The 19450-nt window shown below is 41.1% G+C and overlaps 3 protein-coding genes across 3 annotated transcripts; 2 read left to right on the top strand and 1 right to left on the bottom strand.

The window, feature by feature from the left end:
* Positions 1–1544: 1544 nt before the first annotated feature.
* Positions 1545–2519, top strand: EAF01_003561 (uncharacterized protein; the record flags this gene model as incomplete). Its single annotated transcript, XM_038911815.1, has 1 exon — positions 1545–2519. One exon carries the CDS (start codon positions 1545–1547, stop codon positions 2517–2519), a length of 975 nt encoding a protein of 324 aa, XP_038773050.1.
* Positions 2520–12323: 9804 nt separating this feature from the next.
* EAF01_003560 (uncharacterized protein) lies at positions 12324–16289 on the top strand. Its single transcript, XM_038911814.1, has 3 exons — positions 12324–12571; positions 12641–15001; positions 15057–16289. The coding sequence occupies exons 2-3, from the start codon at positions 13321–13323 to the stop codon at positions 15545–15547; spliced, it is 2172 nt and encodes a 723-aa protein (XP_038773049.1). The 5' UTR covers positions 12324–12571; positions 12641–13320; the 3' UTR covers positions 15548–16289.
* Positions 16290–16780: 491 nt separating this feature from the next.
* On the bottom strand, positions 16781–18828 carry EAF01_003559 (uncharacterized protein; the record flags this gene model as incomplete). Its single annotated transcript, XM_038911813.1, has 2 exons — positions 16781–18738; positions 18786–18828. 2 exons carry the CDS (start codon positions 18826–18828, stop codon positions 16781–16783), a joined length of 2001 nt encoding a protein of 666 aa, XP_038773048.1.
* Between the last annotated feature and the right edge of the window lie 622 nt (positions 18829–19450).

Below are 19450 nucleotides of genomic sequence, written 5' to 3'. Positions count from 1 at the left end.
TCTGGGCATAATTTGGGGTTCTTGGGATATTTGGTCATATTTGGTCTCTTTTTTTCCCGTCTTCTCTTCCTTTTTGCCTCCCTTTTTGTCCTGTCTTCTCTTCCCTTTTGCCTCCCTTTCTCCCTAATCTCCATATCCCTTCTCCATATTTCTCCTTTTTCTCCATTCTCTCCATTCTCCCCATTCTCCCCTCCTTTTTCTTCTCATCACAAGATCGATGGATCCTACCTCAGCCTACATACAAATCATTCTCTAATATATCTACCGGAAGATCTCCTGTTACCATGCACCATCTACGGCGTAGCTATTTCCAGAGATCCGACATCCAATTTCAAATAATAAATCCGTCAATCCTGTTCTCCCCATGTCGCCCATGTCGCCCATGTCCAATCGTGCAGTCTTCAATCCCTCACCCTTAAAGTGATCAAAGAGACCCAAAGAGGAAGAAAGGATTTTCAGGGCTCTGCCTTAGCTTCTTTTCACTCTTCACTACAATCCCCAAGAATTCCCAAAGAAATTCCCCCTGAACACGTCACAAGCGATCCATCTCTCTTCTATCAAAGGCAAGGCACGGCGAGAATCAGATTTGCCCGTTGTCTCCATAACTTCTTCATTCCCTTCTCCGTCTTTTTCCTTCATAAGGCTGTAGGAATGCCTGAGTACATCTTCTTTCAAAGCCGGAATAGAAAGAAAAGCCGATAGGTACACAATTATTTTCCTGCCCCCGAATTTATAAACGTGTTGCCAATCGTTCCGATTTCTTTCACATCCATATTTGGTATCGTTCTGATTGAATGACAACAATACCGTGTAATACAGCCATTCAATTTCCATGGACAAATAATCTCTATCAAATGGAAACAAATGAGGCGAGAAAATTCCATTACTCTACATCCTCGTGAACCAGGTGGGTATGTTCATAAATGGAAAGGTCTAGGAGGGTCAAAATGCCAGCGAAGTCGCCAGTAATAGAATTGAGTAATTGGGAGAAGGGCCACAGCATTTTGGGCAGAGAAACGCCTCCAGAAGAACCAAACGAGACGAACGGTGAATAGTCACGTTGCCATGATCTTCTAAATAGAGCCTCAATGTCTCGGTTTTGGATCCTTCTTTCTTGAAAAAGTGATAGAGATGATGGAGTTGTTGCAATGGTAACATGGAGATTTTCAACTCGGTGGTCGATGAGTATTATATAGTTTCTCGAGTTTTTAAAGGTCCAGAAGGTTCTCTCTTCTCTGTTCAATCATTTTCATTTCCGTGTTGCTTTGTATGTATTTGAATTGGTTGATGTTTGTCAATCCACATCTCTTCAATTAGGTGTTTTCTACTTGCTCACTTTGCCAACGTTTGACTTGACTTGCATATTCGTTATCTTTTTATTCAATTTTTCACTGCGTAGCCACTTCATCATACATTTTTATTCAATCACATCTCTTGTTATAGACCAATCCACACCGTAACAACGATCTTCCTTACACACAGCGAGCGCCTTTACCAGACAATCCATTCAATACCTCAGACATCCAGGCTTGAGCCAATTATCAATGTCACCGCCGCCAACACTTTATGTCCATCCAGAACGTAAGCGCGAACGTAGACGCACACGCACACAAAGTCATCATGATTCCTCTACCCGCAGCCCTTCAACAGCATCCACTCTCCACTCTCCAATCTCCAATGACCGCATCGATTCCTTAGGCAAACCTCGACTGGCTGACCAAACTCAACATCGATCCCATCCATCTCGCCATGCCCGTCCTCCTTTCCAGTCCACAAACAATACATCCAATGAACGTGTATCGCACTCCCGCCCCCCCGCTGCTTTCCCCTCCACCATAGCCCTTCCCACCCCTCAAGCTTCAGCTCCCACCAGACTTCCTCCTTCTCCTCCATACACGATTTCAGACCCAGCAACCTTTTCAAGCGCTTCCACACTTATTTCGACTCAAGCACCACCTATTGCACTCGAATTCCTCAATTTCTTAGACGACTTAGGGATTTTGCTGCTATGCAAACCGCTTCTAGAATTATGTAACGTGGAATGGATTTCACTGTTTGATGATATGGGAATTTTCTACTTATGTGAGCCGATTGGAGCGATAAGGAGGATCTTGCGCAAATTGAAGATTGGGAGGGTGGATAGGGAACGAGGGGGTGGAAGTTGTTTGGGGAGTAAGGAGAGGGATACCGCTTCGTGGATTTCGAGTTTAAGCAGTATAGCGAGTGAGGTGAGGAGTGTTGGTGAGAGGAGTCGGGAGAAGAGATCTTCTAATGGTAGTGGGAAGAGTAAGGGGAGTGAGGGGGGGAAGTTGAGGGGAAAGAGGGAGAGGGAGAAGGAGAAGGAGAAGGAGAGTCTGAGAGGGACGAGAGGGACGGGGAAACAAGCTGAGAGTGTTAGCGGGATTGGAAGTGGCAGTGAGAGGATTAGTGGTGCGAAGAGAAGGAGAAGTGAGAGGGCGGCTAGTAGTATCGCTGCGAGTCATTTGGGACATGGTTTGAGAGGGGCAGTGCCTAAATAGATGGTTGTTGGTTGGAGAGAAATGCATGCAGGATGGGAGATTTAATGTTTGCTCTCCTTGTGAACTGGGAAAGTTTGCGAGACGATTGTTCGGAGAAAGCTGAAATCTGAGTAGGGTTGATGGAATTGACATTCTTTCTTGTCCTTCTCGGGTCATCTTGCGAGAATCACTCGGCGAGTTTCTTCTCATTCGACGGTTTTGAGATCGGTTTTGATCCTCGTTTAATAGTGATATCTATCGCTCTCGCAACCATACCATGGTTCTACTCGCAAGCTGAGCTAGAGAGAAAATACAGCAAAACCACCTCCATACTTCAACAACCTTTTCGATTCTTCAGACTCATTTCGATTTCCAACACAATTCACGTGCTTCGCCTGCACAATCGATTTCATCTGATTATTAATTTTTTGTTTTATTGCATTCATTTTTTTTATTCATTCATTCTTCCCTTGTCAGTTTTTTCTTTTCTTTTCGCTTAGTGCACATTGAGTGTATACTTAACACTTGATTGGGAATTGCGTTCGTGGGGAGTGTTTATTTATTGGTTTGTCTGTGGGCTTGGATCTGGGTTTGATGGGGATTGGAAGAGAGAGAAAGAGAAAGAGGGTGGAGGAGAGAGAGAGGAAGAGAAAGGGAAAGACTTCAATTTTAATATCTAATAATGGGGTTCTGGCATACTTATACTTGGTAGGCGTAATTTTTAGGGAGAAGGGGGCAAGCGAGAAATGAATGAGATGAAAGAAGGAAGGGAGAATAATGATAATAAGACATGGATTCGCTTCGCTTCGGCGATGTATGTATGCATGATTCGGATGCGGGTTCGGTTCGGGTTGGGTTCGGTTGCAGCTGCAGTTGAATTTGGATATGGATGTAGTTGGATATGTATACATTTACAGTTTCAAGGATGTGAATTTTGGAGAGTTGGGACTTGAGACTTGGGACTGGGAGGATTTATGCTGGGTGGGGATGAGGATGGGGATGAGAGTGGGGATGGAGATTATAATGGAGATGGAGATGGAGATCATGATGGAGATAGAAATGAAGATAGATGTGGAGATGGAAATAAAGGATTTTTTGGGCCGGTGTGATGTGGTTTGGGAGGGGAATAGTGTGGGTTGGGAATGGTGTGGTTTGGGTTGGGTTGTGGTGTTGTGGTTTGGGGATGTGGGGATGATGTTTATGAATGGATGATATTGGAATGATGTGGGAATGTAGTAGGACGGAGTAGCATGGGGAGGAATTCGTATGTGTGTATGTATGTATATCGAATATCTAGATTTTATATATGGTATGATTATAGATTTGATCTTTTCTCTTCTTCTTCTTCCTCTTCTTCTTCTTGCCAGAAAGAATTATTCAATTAATATTTCTTGTTTTTCATTTTCATATTCATATTCACATCCTAGCCCCTTTCAATAATCAAAAACACTATTCCAACTTCCAACTCCCAAATCTCTCAAAGGGATGTAATATCCGGGTTCTAAATATCTCAAGAGTAATACTGTATAGGTAGTCTATCAAACCCAATCTGATTTATTACTTTTGGTTTGATAAGTGTTGGTATTGGGTATGCTTTGTGTGTTATTAGATTTTGAGGTTAGTTAGATTTGATATCTTTGATGTCCTTGTTATAGTCTTTGTGACTGTGGTGGTTGTTTTTATAGTTATTGATGTAATTATCGATGCTATGTTTTTAGGTGTGATGAGATATGGTGTGGTGAGATGAGTGGAGGTAGAGTGATAGAGTAAATAGTAACTCAGCTATAAATTATCCATCTATGTACTGATCGCATACGCTTGTGAAATTTTCGACAGCGTTCTTGAGATTCTTGAGAGGTTCTGTCCTTGAGGTTATGAGTTCGTTGGTCAGGAGGTTATTAGTTAAGAATTCAAAAATTCATCATCCATATCAATCATTCATATTCATGACTCAAATTTCCAAATCTCCAAACTCCCAAGTTCTCAAGTTCTTGATGTGAGACTCTGAGACTCTGAGACTCTACAACTCTAAGACACTGAAGAAATAGGGAATGAGAATGAGTTATTCATCGCTAGTTTTCCATTGACTGATATACAGGAATCGAGATTTCTATAAGATTGTGAGTTTATAGGTTTATGAGTTTGAGGGGAAGAATAAATGAAAAGGGAAAGAAGATGAAGGGAACGGAAAAGGAATGAAAAGGAAAATATATAAAAAGAAAGAAAGTAAAGAATAATAATAGAAAAGAAGAAAGCGAGAAGTAAAAGAGAAAGAAAAAGAAAAAACAAAGTAAGAGAGAAAAAAGCCAAATACGACCTCCTATCAATCTTTTCAACAGCTTCAATCTAGATCTATATCAAGTCTAGATGTAGGAATTCCTAAATTATATTATAATGTAATACCGTCTATCTACCTATTTTATGTCCATACAAATACAAACAATCCTTCAATCCATCAGTCCATCTGTCGATCACTTTCCTCTCTTTCTCCCTCTCTTTCTCTTTTTCCTTCTTCCTCTCTTTCTCCTTCTCCCTCTCCCTCTCCTTCTCCCTCTCCTTCTCCCTCTCCCTCTCCTTCTCCCTCTCCCTCTCCTTCTCCCTCTCCTCCCAACTACCCCTCAACCCGCAACTTCCAATCCCCAACTCCTATCCTCTAACTCTATAGTAAATCGCAATACTAACTCCTCTTCTTCCTCTCTTTCCAAACTCCCCTCCTCTTCATTTCAATCATACCTATCAATTACTCCAAGCAATTACCTACTCAACAATTCTTCCTCCAAATCCCACATCTCACATCTCACATCTCACATCTAAAACACCGAAAAACAAATCCTAATCCCCATCCTAATCCAAACCTTTAACTCCTTTCTATCTCCTATAAAAAATCCAATTTATCTCTCAATAGAAGATCTAATTATTATCACTAACAGGTAGATAGTGTTTTCATCTCCTTTTTCATGTTAATCTTATATAAAGCGTACATATGAAGTATATAAAGTATATAGTACTAACTACTTATCAAAATTACACCTAAAAAAGTCATTTTACTACTTTTATTATATATAAAATCAATAACTTCAACTAGATATTTTTATTCGAATTTTAACATATATATTATTTCGATATTAATATTTAATAAAATCATATCTTTAACACTCTTTAAAGTTTTTTAAATAATTAATTATATTATTTAGAAATATATTTATAAAAGTTTATAATTTTCGCTTGATTTATTAGTAAATTTTAGTATTTTGAAGAAATTTTTTTCTTTTAATTTTAACTTATTATTCTTTAATATAGAAAATTATTAAAAATAAATCATATAATTTTTAATCTAATCATATAATTATTCATATTAAATATTGATTTTATAGTTTAAGAATTAGAAGGTTATTCTGTAAGTTTTGATGAATTTTAATGTAATTTTAATAAGTGACTAGTAGTAGTATACACCTACATATATATCGCTTCCCACTCAACCACACACTTCACTATCCGACTAAGTGGGTCGAAAGGGGGACAGGCGAACGGACGTGCGGACACTCACGATACCCTTACCCTTACTCGCCATGTCCAACCCAGCCCACAATCCCAGTCCTCTCAGGCTCTCCCACCCAGAATAAAATTCTCCGAACCACTTCACTCCACCACCTCTCCACCCACCCACATCACCAAGGCTAAAAAAGAAAACATTTTTTTCTCCCACAAGCTTTACTCCATTTTTCCACTCCTCTCACATCATCCACACTCACTCCCCATTATCATTTATCCCATCATTCCATTACAATCCCACATGAAACTCCCGTCGCAACAATCATAATAAGTCTTCGTGGCTCAGTTGGTTAGAGCGTTGGTCTCATATTCGTATATGAGGTAGTTGATAACAATTACTGTGCCATCCAAAGGTCGAGAGTTCGAGTCTCTCCGAGGACAGGATTGATACTTTTTGGCGGGAGGATTGTTTTTGGGGGAGGAGAGGGGAGAGCAAGAAGGGGGAAGGGGAGGGTTATTTATGTTTTATGATTGAGTAAGTGAGTTGATAATGTTTTGATATATGGATCTGGTTAATTTTTTGCGATTAGAATAGGTAGGATAGAGTAGTCTAGAAATCGGCTCTGATAGGTTTAGGATTTGAAGAAAGAGACAAAAGATATGAATAGATGAATAGAGGTTTTCTCTAAATAAGAAAAGAGAGAGAGAGAGAGAGGCTTGGGGTGAAGAGGAAAGGAACGCTTAACAAGATTTCGGGAGGCAGAAATGAGGAATGGAGAGGGAGGGCGGGGGGTCATCGACATCCTCTACTTAGCGAATCCTAGTACCAAGTAATTAATAAATATAAATTTTTCCAATTTACCTGGGCAAAGAGATGAAGAATCAGAGGCCAATAGTATTCTCTTATTTTAACAAAGCATAGTAACGCAAGGAGACACATGAATGGAATGGAAAGGAATGAGGTGCTATGAATTGTAATTTAGGGAATTTAAGAGACATCTGCATCCGTTCTTCACAATAACACACTGGATAAAACAGTAAACACGCAATTCATTCCGCGTTAATCCCATGTGTAATCAGAACGATGGGCTACAATTATATACATGACAGAGTGATGTTAGTGGATGCTATGGAGACCAGAAGCGTGGTGAGTTACTTTCATTCTCTTACGGCTACTGAAGATGGATCAAGTGTGATGTATATACTATCTGGGTGCTATAGTAGTTGATATCAAGGTGTTCAGAATATGCTTCCAATAGATATCAAGATTTCAAACATATAACATTTCTTTCTTGAAGAACGAAATTCAATTCATTGACGTCTCTCCTAAAGCGATGTTTATCAACCCCAAGGGAAACTCGATAGAGATGACATAACACCGTGAAGCTTTGATCTATCTTTACTGCTATTGGTAGACATTTTGAATAAATAAGATAATTTGGTATATTGTAAGGTGAATTAGATGTAAAGAGTTAAGGAATTATACATGTTATTGATTATTCAGACATGCAACAAGATTAAAAGTGTCAGAACTAACAGTAATATCGACTCCTTTATTAATTAAGATATTAAGGTTGGTAAACAAAACATGAGAGAAAAAATAGAACAATTGTGAAAGCGAGTGCTGAACATTGATTTGGGTGATCGTGTAATTGAGTAACTATCCCGTTTCAAGACCCCTTCAAAGGAGGATCCTCACCGACTATTTCAATTAGATGAGGATTTTATTGAGTGTTGTGATGCGCACAAACATATAGAGGCATATAAAAACAAATAAAGATGCTGTATGTATATTCCGACATGACGATAGATCGACAACACTTTGGGGAATGTGAAGAATCGCAAGCAACAGAGCATCTCAATAATTCAACACCCACTCTTACCCCCACACATCAACCTGAGATGAATCTTATAGCTCAAGCCTAGCCTTACCTATGTTTCACAAACCTGATAACATACTGTAAAGAATAACGCATGTAGATAAAAATGACAAAAGCAGGTGCATATACATCAAGCACCATATATGAAAGTATAAGCAAGGGAGCAACGACCCGATGTCCGTTAACAATGCCCACGAGTATCCTGCGATTGCCCGATCTCGGCTCAATGCAGATCAACTAGCAGAAAGGAACTTTCCATACCGACAAATTCCTCAAAAGAGGTATAATCTGGGAGCGCAAAGGTACAAGGCTCAATTTCTATCTCGTCCAACAATTCTTTTCCAACAAAGAATTGTGAAGCTTTCTACCACATGAAAAGTCTGCTACCAAGTGTTCCCTACATATAGTCTTGACCACAAGATCAGATGACAATTAGTTCGGTCATACCGAGCCACCCAAATATGTTATGGCACGCGACTTGTGCGCATAAAGTTGCATAAACTTTATGCCTCTCTCTCTTTCGCACTCCGGAAAGGTGGATTCCGGAAAGGCTTAAAGACTTTACCATCAGCCTGAGATATGTACATAAGAAATCGCCAATGGAGATGGATTAGATAATACGGGAAGGCATGGCTAGCAACATTGACTGCACTGAAAAATGTGGTCGGCTTAAATGCCTCAAAGAAGGATTTGGACACGCATTATCCTTTTCCTTATTTGGATATAAAAGTTTTTGCTTGCAACATTTGCGGCGTAAATCGAGGTTTCTAGGTCAGGCTACTCCGGTTGACCGCTTCTTGATGATTTTCTTGAGACTTTCAAACCGAGTATGGATGAAGTGTCGTAAAGACATTGGATAATGTAAGAGCCCCTTACTGTAGTCAACGAGCTGAGAGCTAATAGATTGAGACCTAGATAATTTTAATCTAAGGACGCAATTCTGCAGATGCTCGTATTCTGATTGTCTTGAGTGATGCTGAGAACTACGGGTGTAGTAAAATAAGATTGCAATACTCCCCGTTGACTTTGCATGTACGATATGACCACATTCAGATACATGCAGAATCGTGCAGGTACAGTATTTAGAGTGTCTAGATTCTCCTAGGGAAGAAAGCTTGTTTGGAAGAATAAGAAAATGATAGGAAAGCCAAGCATAAAATATGTGACGGAAGAATTCGATGAGTGTTGAATTGATATTGAGCGATGAATGTGGCTGTCGTCGCTCCTCAAACGGAATAATCCCCAAGGTTTGGAAAAAGAACTCGGTGGAATGATAAAATAAAATCCGAATGGTGGTTGTACATGAGAAGCCATTGGCGTCAGTACTTGATCACAATGCTAAGCCTAGGCATTGAAGATTGAAGATCATGACTGGACGTAAATTCAAATTGTAATGGATTAAAGTCTTTGTTCAATCATCCTAAAGACTGACTAGATAAGATGGATGCCCACGAGCTTCAATGATTGCTTCGGAATGAAAGCTGACAAGTCATAAGAAGAGGCGCGTGGTGTTCAAGTGTCGAGTTGTGCGGGAATCAATCTATTGGATGACATCTGGCGAAGGCTTCAAGGTTCTCCTCCAAGATCCAGCTCCATCTCCAATTTGATGTGTGTATCCCAAAGGTCTCGACTTCAAAGCTCCATGTTTCCATTTGATGTTCCCTTTCACTCCCTACCGGTTGGCAGTTGGCAACACTACAGTACAGCTGGTGGGGTGTCGTCGATACCCCGCCATGGTACGTGCATACTTTAGTGGGTTATCGGCGGTACTCAAGGATGTTTGACAATGAACTAATCCCAATTGAGGTCTAAAGTCTAACTTTGGCCCCATCATATCTGTGGGGAAGGGTCCTTTGAACTAAAGGATGAACGTTCGTGCAAGTATCGTGAGATCCAAAAACCTCATGCCTTCCAAGAATCATTATATCAGCAGAACTATACCTAGATATATTGATCAAACGGCATGTGTAAGGGGCAAAATAGTGATCACTTGGCATAGAAGCATTTTGTGATACCTCACTTGACCTACTTGCAGGTCTTGGGATTTTGCCATCATCGCCAAAATGTGATTTGAACTCAAATACATAACTGCAAGTAATTGTCTCTTCCCATAGAAGTACCAAATTGTACTCTACTTAGGAGCGACCGACTGTTGCTTAATTTTAACCTTGATGGTCCCGTGTTGTGACAACGAATGAGGCTTACATTTGAGCGATTTTCGAACCCACCAATGTTGTGCATCGGTTGTACCCGCTGTCTGTTGTAAAAACAAAGTAGGAAGATTAGGATTGTTAAAAGAAGACTGATTTCGGTATCACAATAATTATAGCCGCTCCATGCGCAAGGCCGAATGTCAATTTGACAAAGTCAAGTAGCGACTTGTTCAGATATCTGAGAAGCGGGATCACTCTAGGATATTGATGCAGGCGTCAAGATAAATATATCATAAAGATCTCGAAGCATATAGTGACCAGGTTTTGCCTGCTCCATATGCCTTATGAAAGGTTGTTCAATTAATATGATATTGTTCCATACCTATCTGGACACAACTTTCACATTTTTCCCAGAGTACAGGCACTGACTGACAAGTAAGCTCGGTAGTAACTCGTTGAGTTACTGTGATTTCACGACATTGTGAAGCACCTGTGACTCCTTCAAAACCGCGAGATGAAAATGATCAACAGTATATTTTCTTCTTCGGGTGACTTGGATCTAGAAGCAGACATGGCGACAGACATCAAAAGGCTAGAAATCTATTGCATGCATGTCATGCATGAAAGGATCCCTTGTTCCTCATAGACGATAGAACAATTTGGCGATCCCCGACTTTTCTAGCGTTCCTCATTTCTTCTACCTCATACACACAAGATCTTCTCGGCATAATATTTAATGTAGATAATTCTTCCGTATGGTGGACTGTTCCAGTGGGGAGATCTAGATGTATTCGGGACCGTTTAAGAGTAACATTGGAGACCAGTTTCCAGGAAGATGGATTGACAGTTTGTTCAAAGTTCAGATAACAACGAATGCATCGTCACTTGGACAATCCTCTTTGCAGAGACAGACCCTTTTCGTGATAATATCGTCTGCTCCATTCCTGATATCCGTTTGATGACAATCAAGCCTTGGCAAAGGTATACAAGGCGTCCCTCAATCCGCTGTTCGTTCCGTGCAATGCAATACCGACGGTTACTTTTCTCTTGGCTTTCAAATAAGAGGCAGATTCGAGATCGAAGATTACCTGCCTTGGCGATTCAACAACTCAACGTCCAGCAAATTGTGAAAGTCAAACGTACCATAAGCTTCGAAAACGAGAAGTACCATTCGTGTGCTGTACTATTGAGTGTTGTACTTTGGCTTGGCTCATACAATGTGGTATCGAGGTAATATTCTTTTTAGATTTAACCAGGCTTCAAAGAGGGATAACTGTAATCGGAAAGAAGGTCGGTGAGGTAAGTGACAGTGATGTGATAATTTGAAGCTGAAAGAGTTGTAGGATTCATTGCGTGGGATATAGATGAGTTGATTGGAATAACTTCATATTTGAGCCTGTGTGGGTTTTAATTAGTTATTAAAAAGGATGAGATATGTAATGCAAGTATTAGGTACCTAGGTACGTTACTACGTACAGTACATATTGAAGGGCGGAATCAAGGCGGAATGGAAGGAAAGGAAGGAAATAAGCGAAAAAGTGTTGGAATATGGTCTCGATTCATTGATAACAATATTAATATCAATATCAATATCAATATCGATATCAAATCCAGACATCTTTCAGCTCCATCAAGGGCACTATTTGGTATTATCTGCATGCAGTATGTAGCATCCAATTCCCCACTTCATACCATCAGAAAAGTGGTAGAGAAATGAGAAGAAAAACCTCTGAATCAGTCCTCCTCAAAGCTCATGGGCCAATCTCTCGGCATGGAGTTGCCGTTTTCTTGTCTCTTCTCTATGAATAGTAATGAATGAATATTATCACTCCATTATCAACGAATCATATGCAATTCAATGGAATTTCCCTTTGTTCTTATTTCAGAAATACAATTGATAAGAACAGTAAAAATAAAAATAAGTATTTTTCAACAATAGAATCACGCCTTTCCGTCGATGTATATCCGGTAGAGTCAATATGTAAGCACCGGTCGGTAGGTAGATATCTTTATTAGACAAAATCTTGAATTTCAAAGGCAAATGAGAAGATATAAAGTAATGAATAGTATGGACGGTACATTCACACATGTTCAAATATTGATACGCAATTCAATATGACCAACATGTCATAGAAATTTAACAAAATGGAAGTTGAAGGTGGAAGAATCATAAGCCAAAAGCCAAAAGCCAAAAAGCCAACCAAAAGTCACCATCGTCGTTATCTAGCAGGGTAAAAACGCAAGCAAAAGGCCATTTGTTCGCAAAAACAACATTCTTTCTTGTATGACCCAGAGACAGCAAGCATTACTATTTGCAATCAGCCCGCATATTTTTCACAGTTTTACCTACCTAATAATCCTAATTATTACTATTTTCTACGTACGCCTCCTGCACATGCACATGCACAGCTATCCCTGCCTCTGCCTTTGCCTTTGGTATCACGAATCCATATTTCGCCATTCACCTGCTCCTACTCCTACTCCTGCTCCTGCTCCTCCGGCTCCGCATTAACCAAGATCTTCTCTAAGCCTCTCTATTTGTCCAAATGTAAGATATATAGATAACCCTTTTAATTGTTTCTCACCCCGCACCCTTCTTCCAATTCTCAACAACAAGTTTGCAGGTTTATTGCTTCTACCAAGCCTTCTATGCATCAAGCCTCGTCTTCGCAATTAACAAGAACCTGTCAGATCCACTTCCCTCCCCTCCTTTGACCGCCGTCAACGGCCTCTTCCTAAGAATTCATCCAGTCCTTGGACTTGATTTTTCAATCAGACCAAAACTACATCATTGCTACGGTTCTCTCTCATCAACGAGATCATTCTGATCCTCTTTATTATGTTTCTTTTCCTTTAATTTGTATTTAATCCCTCCCGGAGAGAAAGCGAAATCAGTCAATCCTATCGCATTGTTCACACTTTCGAGAAGAACCACTTCACGAAGATACCACAATACAATTGAAGCAGATTAGAAGTTCTAGAATTACAGAACTACTAGTGAACGATTACAAGACGTGTCAACGGTCTTACGGATACTGCTTTTCCTCATTGTCCAGACCAAAACCAGCCCTAGCCCTTCCAAGAGAAACTTCATACAACTCCTCTTAACACGCTACTCGATTCAACTTAGCTCACGAGCCAAAATACTATTTTATACTAGTAATTGGATTACTGGCACAAACTTTCAAAATTCAAAATTCAGATCCTTCAAACTTTTACTCGTCATTCGCACTTTCCTGACTCTTTCGTTAATTTGTCTCAAAGTACAGTCAGTGTCAGCTCACCTGATTAGCAATCATGGCGACCACTATTTTACCACTTACTCACCCTACACTGCCTTCTACTTTTCCTAATATCTCGAATCAATTATACCATCTTCCTCATATTGAATCAAATTCTGCTTCTGCAGAATCGAGTCGACCTTCCTCGATAGATTCTCGTCAAGTCGATTCCATTCCCGAAGAATACGAGTACGAGACCGGCAGTGAAGCTGTTAATGAGCCAGTAACTCCTACAGAGTTCCAAAATCCTCACCAAAATACTAGAGTACTCACTGGCAGTGAGATTTCTCATGATCTCATTCGCAAGCTTCCTCCATCTTCAATTCAACTTCCTACTATAGTCAGTACTGTTGCGACTCCTCCACCTCGATCGAACGAGCAGACACCATTCTCCTCTTTACAGTCCATCAGAGGAAATATAGACCCTTCTTCTACTCCAACTCCGCTTCCGAAAAGACCAAATTTTCCTACAAAAGACTCGGGTTTGAGAAGTAAAGTTTCGAAGTTCTTCAAGAGGTCAAATTCTCAAGTCGGAACCTTAAGTGCAACGGTCTTGAATGACCAGACCAATCTTACAAATACGACTAATCTTAAAAACAACAATGGTTCTGATCCAATGTTAGGCAAAGCGCATCGTCGAATGTCGATCGGACGAGCGTCAACTTCTACTACAGCATTTACCTCCCGTGCCAATACACCTCCTTCACCCAGCACCCCACCAGAAACGCAATCATCGCAAGAAAACTTGTTTTCAAGTATAAGACCAAACGAGAACCTCAATATGACTAAAAAACAAAGATCCTCGACGGGTATGAGCATGAGCCTCATGAATGTATTTCAGAATCATGGACCCAAGATTGCCTTTGATACATCGGCAATAGATGAAAAATCCAAAGCTTCTCAACGTGCCACAAGCGTTGATTGGGATTTGGATAATGGCTTCGCCACAGAAGGGGTGCAGCAGATGTTGCGAGAGCCTTGGGCCATGCCAGCCGAGACTGGAATTGGTTTGAAATCAAGACGTTTGAGTATGAGTCTTCCAGATGACCTCCTGGTTGATGTCGTAGAATTGGATGAAGAATATCATCAGCAAACTACATTTATAGGACGTCGTGGAAAACAGGTCGGGAAAGGTGCCACAGCCCATGTGAAACTGGTCGTCAAGAATGGCACAAGCGATATATTTGCTGTGAAAGAATTCCGTGGTAAGTCTACGACGGAAAAGGAAGAAGACTATGAAAAGAAAGTCAAATCAGAATACTCGATTGCTAAAGCCGCTCTTCACCCAAATATTGTACAGACCTTTCAACTTTGTACACATAACGGTCGGTGGAACCATGTGATGGAGTACTGCGAACAAGGAGATCTATTCGGTCTTATCAATCAGAAGTACCTCAGCAAGGAGGACCATCTAAAGGATCGCCAATGTTTATTCAAGCAACTTATTCAAGGCATTCAGTTTCTTCATGGTAACGGAATCGCTCATCGAGATATCAAACCTGAGAATCTATTGATAACCAAGGATAGTAAGCTCAAGATCACCGACTTTGGTGTCTCTGAAGTCTTTGCTGGTCTTCATCCTGGTTTCAGAGCCGCCAGAGGTCAATGTGGAAAGGATATGGCCGAGATTAGGCTTTGCGCTCCTGGTATCTGTGGAAGTCCTCCCTATATTGCCCCAGAAGTTCTTGAGAAACAAGGTATGTGAACACGCATCCAACTTTACATTGTGACCCATGCTAACATCCTCACTAGGTGAATACGACCCAAGACCTCTAGATGTATGGAGTGCTGCCATAGTTATGCTATGTATGACCGCCAACGGCTGTCTTTGGGAAAGAGCCAAGCCCAACACTTCTCCCCATTACGACGAACTCGTCCGGGGCTGGAATAAATGGAATGGCAAACATAACGACTGTTCCATAACAGACTCTGATTATCCTCACGTTTCATTCTTCGACAAACATATTAATCCACCCGCTCTTCGTCGCATACTTCTTACAATGCTCAATCCCGACCCTAAACAAAGAGCGACCATTTCAGATGTTGCAAAGAATCGTTGGATGAAGAACGTTGAATGCTGTCAGATTGACAGCTACGATGAACCCACTACAATCATCGATGCGAGTAAATGTTCGGGCTTAGGGAATAGGAATATGAATAGAGTGGTCAATCATAACCATTTACCGCCTAAAGAACACCATGGCCATAGATTGGTTAGGTTACCTGGTAGTACGGATATGTAATGTCGCATTGGTATTTGCAAACACTCCAATGGGAGTTGGGAAATACTGAGATACAAAATTACCGGGCAATGAATTTTGACCTTCGAGCCGGATTGAATGTCTAGGGAATGGGTGTCAAGCGAATGTTCAAACGGAAAAATCACAAACTGGGGAGCGGGAGCTGGGCGTTCATTACACGACTATACTTCAACGGCTTTCCTATGTTATGCGCGGGCTGGCTTGGGCAGATTTTCGTCGGGACGGTGTTTCTTTCACATACATACTAATGAGTCGATGATAATGCGTTTCGAAGAAGTGTTGAAGATGGCAAGGGGGGGTATGATTCTATACGAAATTTGAGATTTGAGATCTGAATTCGGTAATTATGGAAGATGGCTGAAGTGGAGTTCTGTCATTAATGTGGTATGTGATAGAGTGGTTGCGTGTGTATATTTTGGTGGCCGAGAGTTGATTGGGTGGTTTGGATAGGATGGGTTCAGTTTATAGAATGGTGGCGCGGGATGGACTTTTTGTGGAAGATCAAGATTATGATTATTTCAATTGATAGGAGCGTGAGAGATATATTGGAAGGGAGTCGAAGTGGTGAATAAGGGTGACAGATGGGGAATGGAGAATCAGATTGTGCATACATTGCATTTTACGAGATGATACGAAATGAAATGGTTTCGGTTCTCGGTCATTTCCATATGGGGAACTAGTACTGGGGAGAGAAGATAAGAGCCTTCGTTTGAGACGGAGGATGTGGGGGCTGTTGGGGGATGCGGAGGGGAAGGGGGAGGAAGAGGGCTGAAACAGATTGAACTGAATTGGGAGATACATGAGACGTTTGTCGATTACCTAGAACTATGTAGATAGTGATTACTCTAATGAGAATGAGAATGAGAGGTGTTATATCAACCTAGTTTAGCTTAGGAATCCTGCCTTTTTCATTTTCGATGAGGAGGAAAAATAGTGATTTAGTGATGTTTATTAGACGTTTATGAGGTTTGTGTGCAGATGAGATGAGACGAAATTAGATTGGATATCATTGAATTTAGAGATTTAATAGTAGATATTTTAAGAATACATGACTTGATGGATTCTTGATAGCCCGAATGGGATTCGGGCGTTTAGATATATATGCTAGGTATGCTGTGCTGTATAAAGATAGCGAAGATATCATACAGGTATCAGGAATCAAGTATATATTAAAGATATACCTAGATCCGAATTACGACTTTATCAAAATGAACCCTACCCCAACCTCTTCATCCTCTCCTCCGCCGCCCTCGCCCTCCTCTCCCTCTCAACCCTCATCTTCATTTCCGGCGTCATGTCCCTCATTTCCTGCTCTCTCTTTTCCTGACCGCTAGCCTGTACACCCGCCCCTATAATCTTTCCCTTTCCCGCTCTACTACTAAATTTTCCTCCTCCTTTCAGATTCCTCTCTCTCTCCCTCTCTTCTTCTTCTTTCGCTAACCTCTCATCATCTATACTCTTCTCTTCCATTTTCCTTCTATGTTCCTCTTCTTTTTCCCGCGCGTCTCTTTTGCTTGCGTCTTCTCTACTTAGTCCTGAGGGAACATTTGAGGTTTCCCAGGTATATCCTTTAGGAGAGGATAATTCGTATCTACAGACTCGGAAAGCATCTCTCGTGCTTCTCTCTCCGCATAATTCAAAAGCTGTTTTCCCATCTCCGTTTTTAATGGTCGGATCCGCATCTGCCTTTAATAATAATCCCTCGACTAATAATTTCGAGTTCAAACTTGCGGCTAAATGTAAGGGAGTAGGAGCATGGTAATTTTGTTCTTCGGGTTGGAAATGAAAGTTTGGAGATACGAAATTTGTTTGGAGGTAAGATAATAGAGCAGGAAGTTTTGAGCGACGGATTAAGGATTGTAGTTGTGATGTATGTAGAAGTGCCGTTTCTTCTTCTTCTGTTAGCTTTTTGGGTTGAGGTTTTGATGCTGCGGCTGCTTCTTTCTTGGCGACGAGGGATTGTTGCGCCGAGAGAAAGGCGGCACGTTTAGCTGCCAGGGCTTCTTCGTCTACTTCAAGAATTTTGACACGGGTGAGTTCGACGAAGGAGCGCATAAGTTCGTTTTGCGTGGCTCTTTTCGTGCTAAAAGGGAATCCACGAATTCGCGGATCATTTTGTTTTAATACTTGGTCGTCATATGGTCCGAATAGAGTACGTCGATTAGTGGTACCAGTGGCACGGATGAACAGTAACTCAGAAGTATCTATGATTCCTTTCCATGAAGTGAGAAGTTGACGTACTTCATCTTGTAGAGCTTGTTCATTGTAGCGACGGAGACTAGATCCGGCACTATGAGCGGCTCCTTTTGCGGAATCATTAGCAGATTGAGCTCCTCCTTGTTTGCGACGGGTGGTGTATCGATGAAAAGTTTTATGAGCGAGTACAACTGCTTCTTTAGTCAATGGACCAGTTGTTGCCTGTGGGTTCTTGACTTGTTTAGGGGCAAGAGATACGACCATGGCAGCAAAATGACCACCTCCTATCATACACATAAAGATATGTGGATCTTTGTAAGATTCTGGCAACGGAACTCCTTCACTATTGACTGGTACCTTATTCTGGGGTTTCGGAGAAAGTTGCTTTCGCTGAACAATTTCGTGCATTGGGGTTTCCTTTTCTTGCTCTTCATTTGTAAAAATCGCTCGGTATATCCCAAGGTAAGTGTTCTTCGGCATCGTAGATGTTGTAAACCAAATCATTGGAGCCTTTCCAGAGCCTCTCGTTCTTTTCCTTAACCCGGGATTATCGTCAAATTCATTGCTCGTTGATGCTATAACAGCTTGCTTCTTGAGTAATGAGCTCAATGTCGTTTCTTTGCGCCCTCCATCCTCTTCCTCTTCTTCGGTATCCGATGAATCAGATCCCGAAAGACTCTCATCGAGGTCTCCTACCAACTTCTCGAACTCAATTTCCGTAACAGCTTTCGCCCCTCGAATCTTTTGCTTTAAATTATAGTTGTGGAAATCCGATCGTACATGACTCTTTTGGTCCTCCACAGTATAAAAAGTTCCACCGCATAACGAACAGGCCTTTGATCCCACATCTCCGGGTTTGGTTTGTATAACTCGCTCGGTCGTGTCTGTAGGCGGATTGGTATCTGCCTGGTAGGCGTCGTCATTGGAATCGTCCTTGCGCGCGAGTGTTGATAAAATATCTTGTGGGAGGTCATAGACTAATGCTTGTTAGCTTGGGATTCGAACCCAAAGATTGCATTCCTACCGTATAATGGCCTTCTAGTTATATCCTCCTTTCGTTGTTCCATTCTGACGATGCAAAAGCGGTTCGTTTGTTTGAGGTGGGGTGGATGAATGACTGGGTGAGGTTCAGATTGTGCGGTTTATTGCCGAATGAGTATTTTGATGTTAGTTTCTTCAGTATTGGCTGGCTAGTAACTGTATATGCCGCTCAATAGCAAAAGAACAAAAACTTGAGAAGAATGTTCTGGTATGATATCTACCGACGAACGTCTTCGAAATTAAAAATGTTCACTGCCTACCTGGGTACTACGTACGATCTCAGAGCTGACTGCTTATCTCCACGTGACTCTTTGATTAGCACGGTCTTTAGTTTCTCCTAGCGCTAGCAGTCCATGACATCAACCATCTGAATGACGTAGAGCATTCTAGACCCCAGCCTCAGTTGGCTGAGCAGAAGAGGCGTTATCGGCATTCACTACCAAACAACAAACACAACAAAAGCAAGGAAAGGTGTCTTGGGAGTGTTTGCTCCCTCGAGTTTTGACACATAATTATCAATTAAAGGAATACAAATCAAGATAGTAATCCTTTCTAGCCAATTGCAGTTATTGCATAAGTGCGGAGTTGATCTACATTGTATGCAGCTTGATCCCGTCAACAATCCAATTCTTCCAATTCCCATATTAT

Source organism: Botrytis porri, assembly GCF_014898465.1.
Source record: "Botrytis porri strain MUCL 3234 chromosome Unknown BPOR_004, whole genome shotgun sequence".
NCBI lineage: Eukaryota > Fungi > Ascomycota > Leotiomycetes > Helotiales > Sclerotiniaceae > Botrytis > Botrytis porri.
Note: the sequence above shows the minus strand (reverse complement) of the source record. Positions and strands in the feature narration are given on the sequence as shown.

Excerpts from the sequence above, each read along its gene's own strand:
- EAF01_003560 (XM_038911814.1), top strand. The coding sequence starts at position 13,321 with ATGGCGACCACTATTTTACCACTTACTCACCCTACACTGCCTTCTACT. Across the intron at positions 15,002-15,056 it reads AGAAGTTCTTGAGAAACAAG|GTGAATACGACCCAAGACCT; the intron begins GTATGTGAACAC and ends CATCCTCACTAG.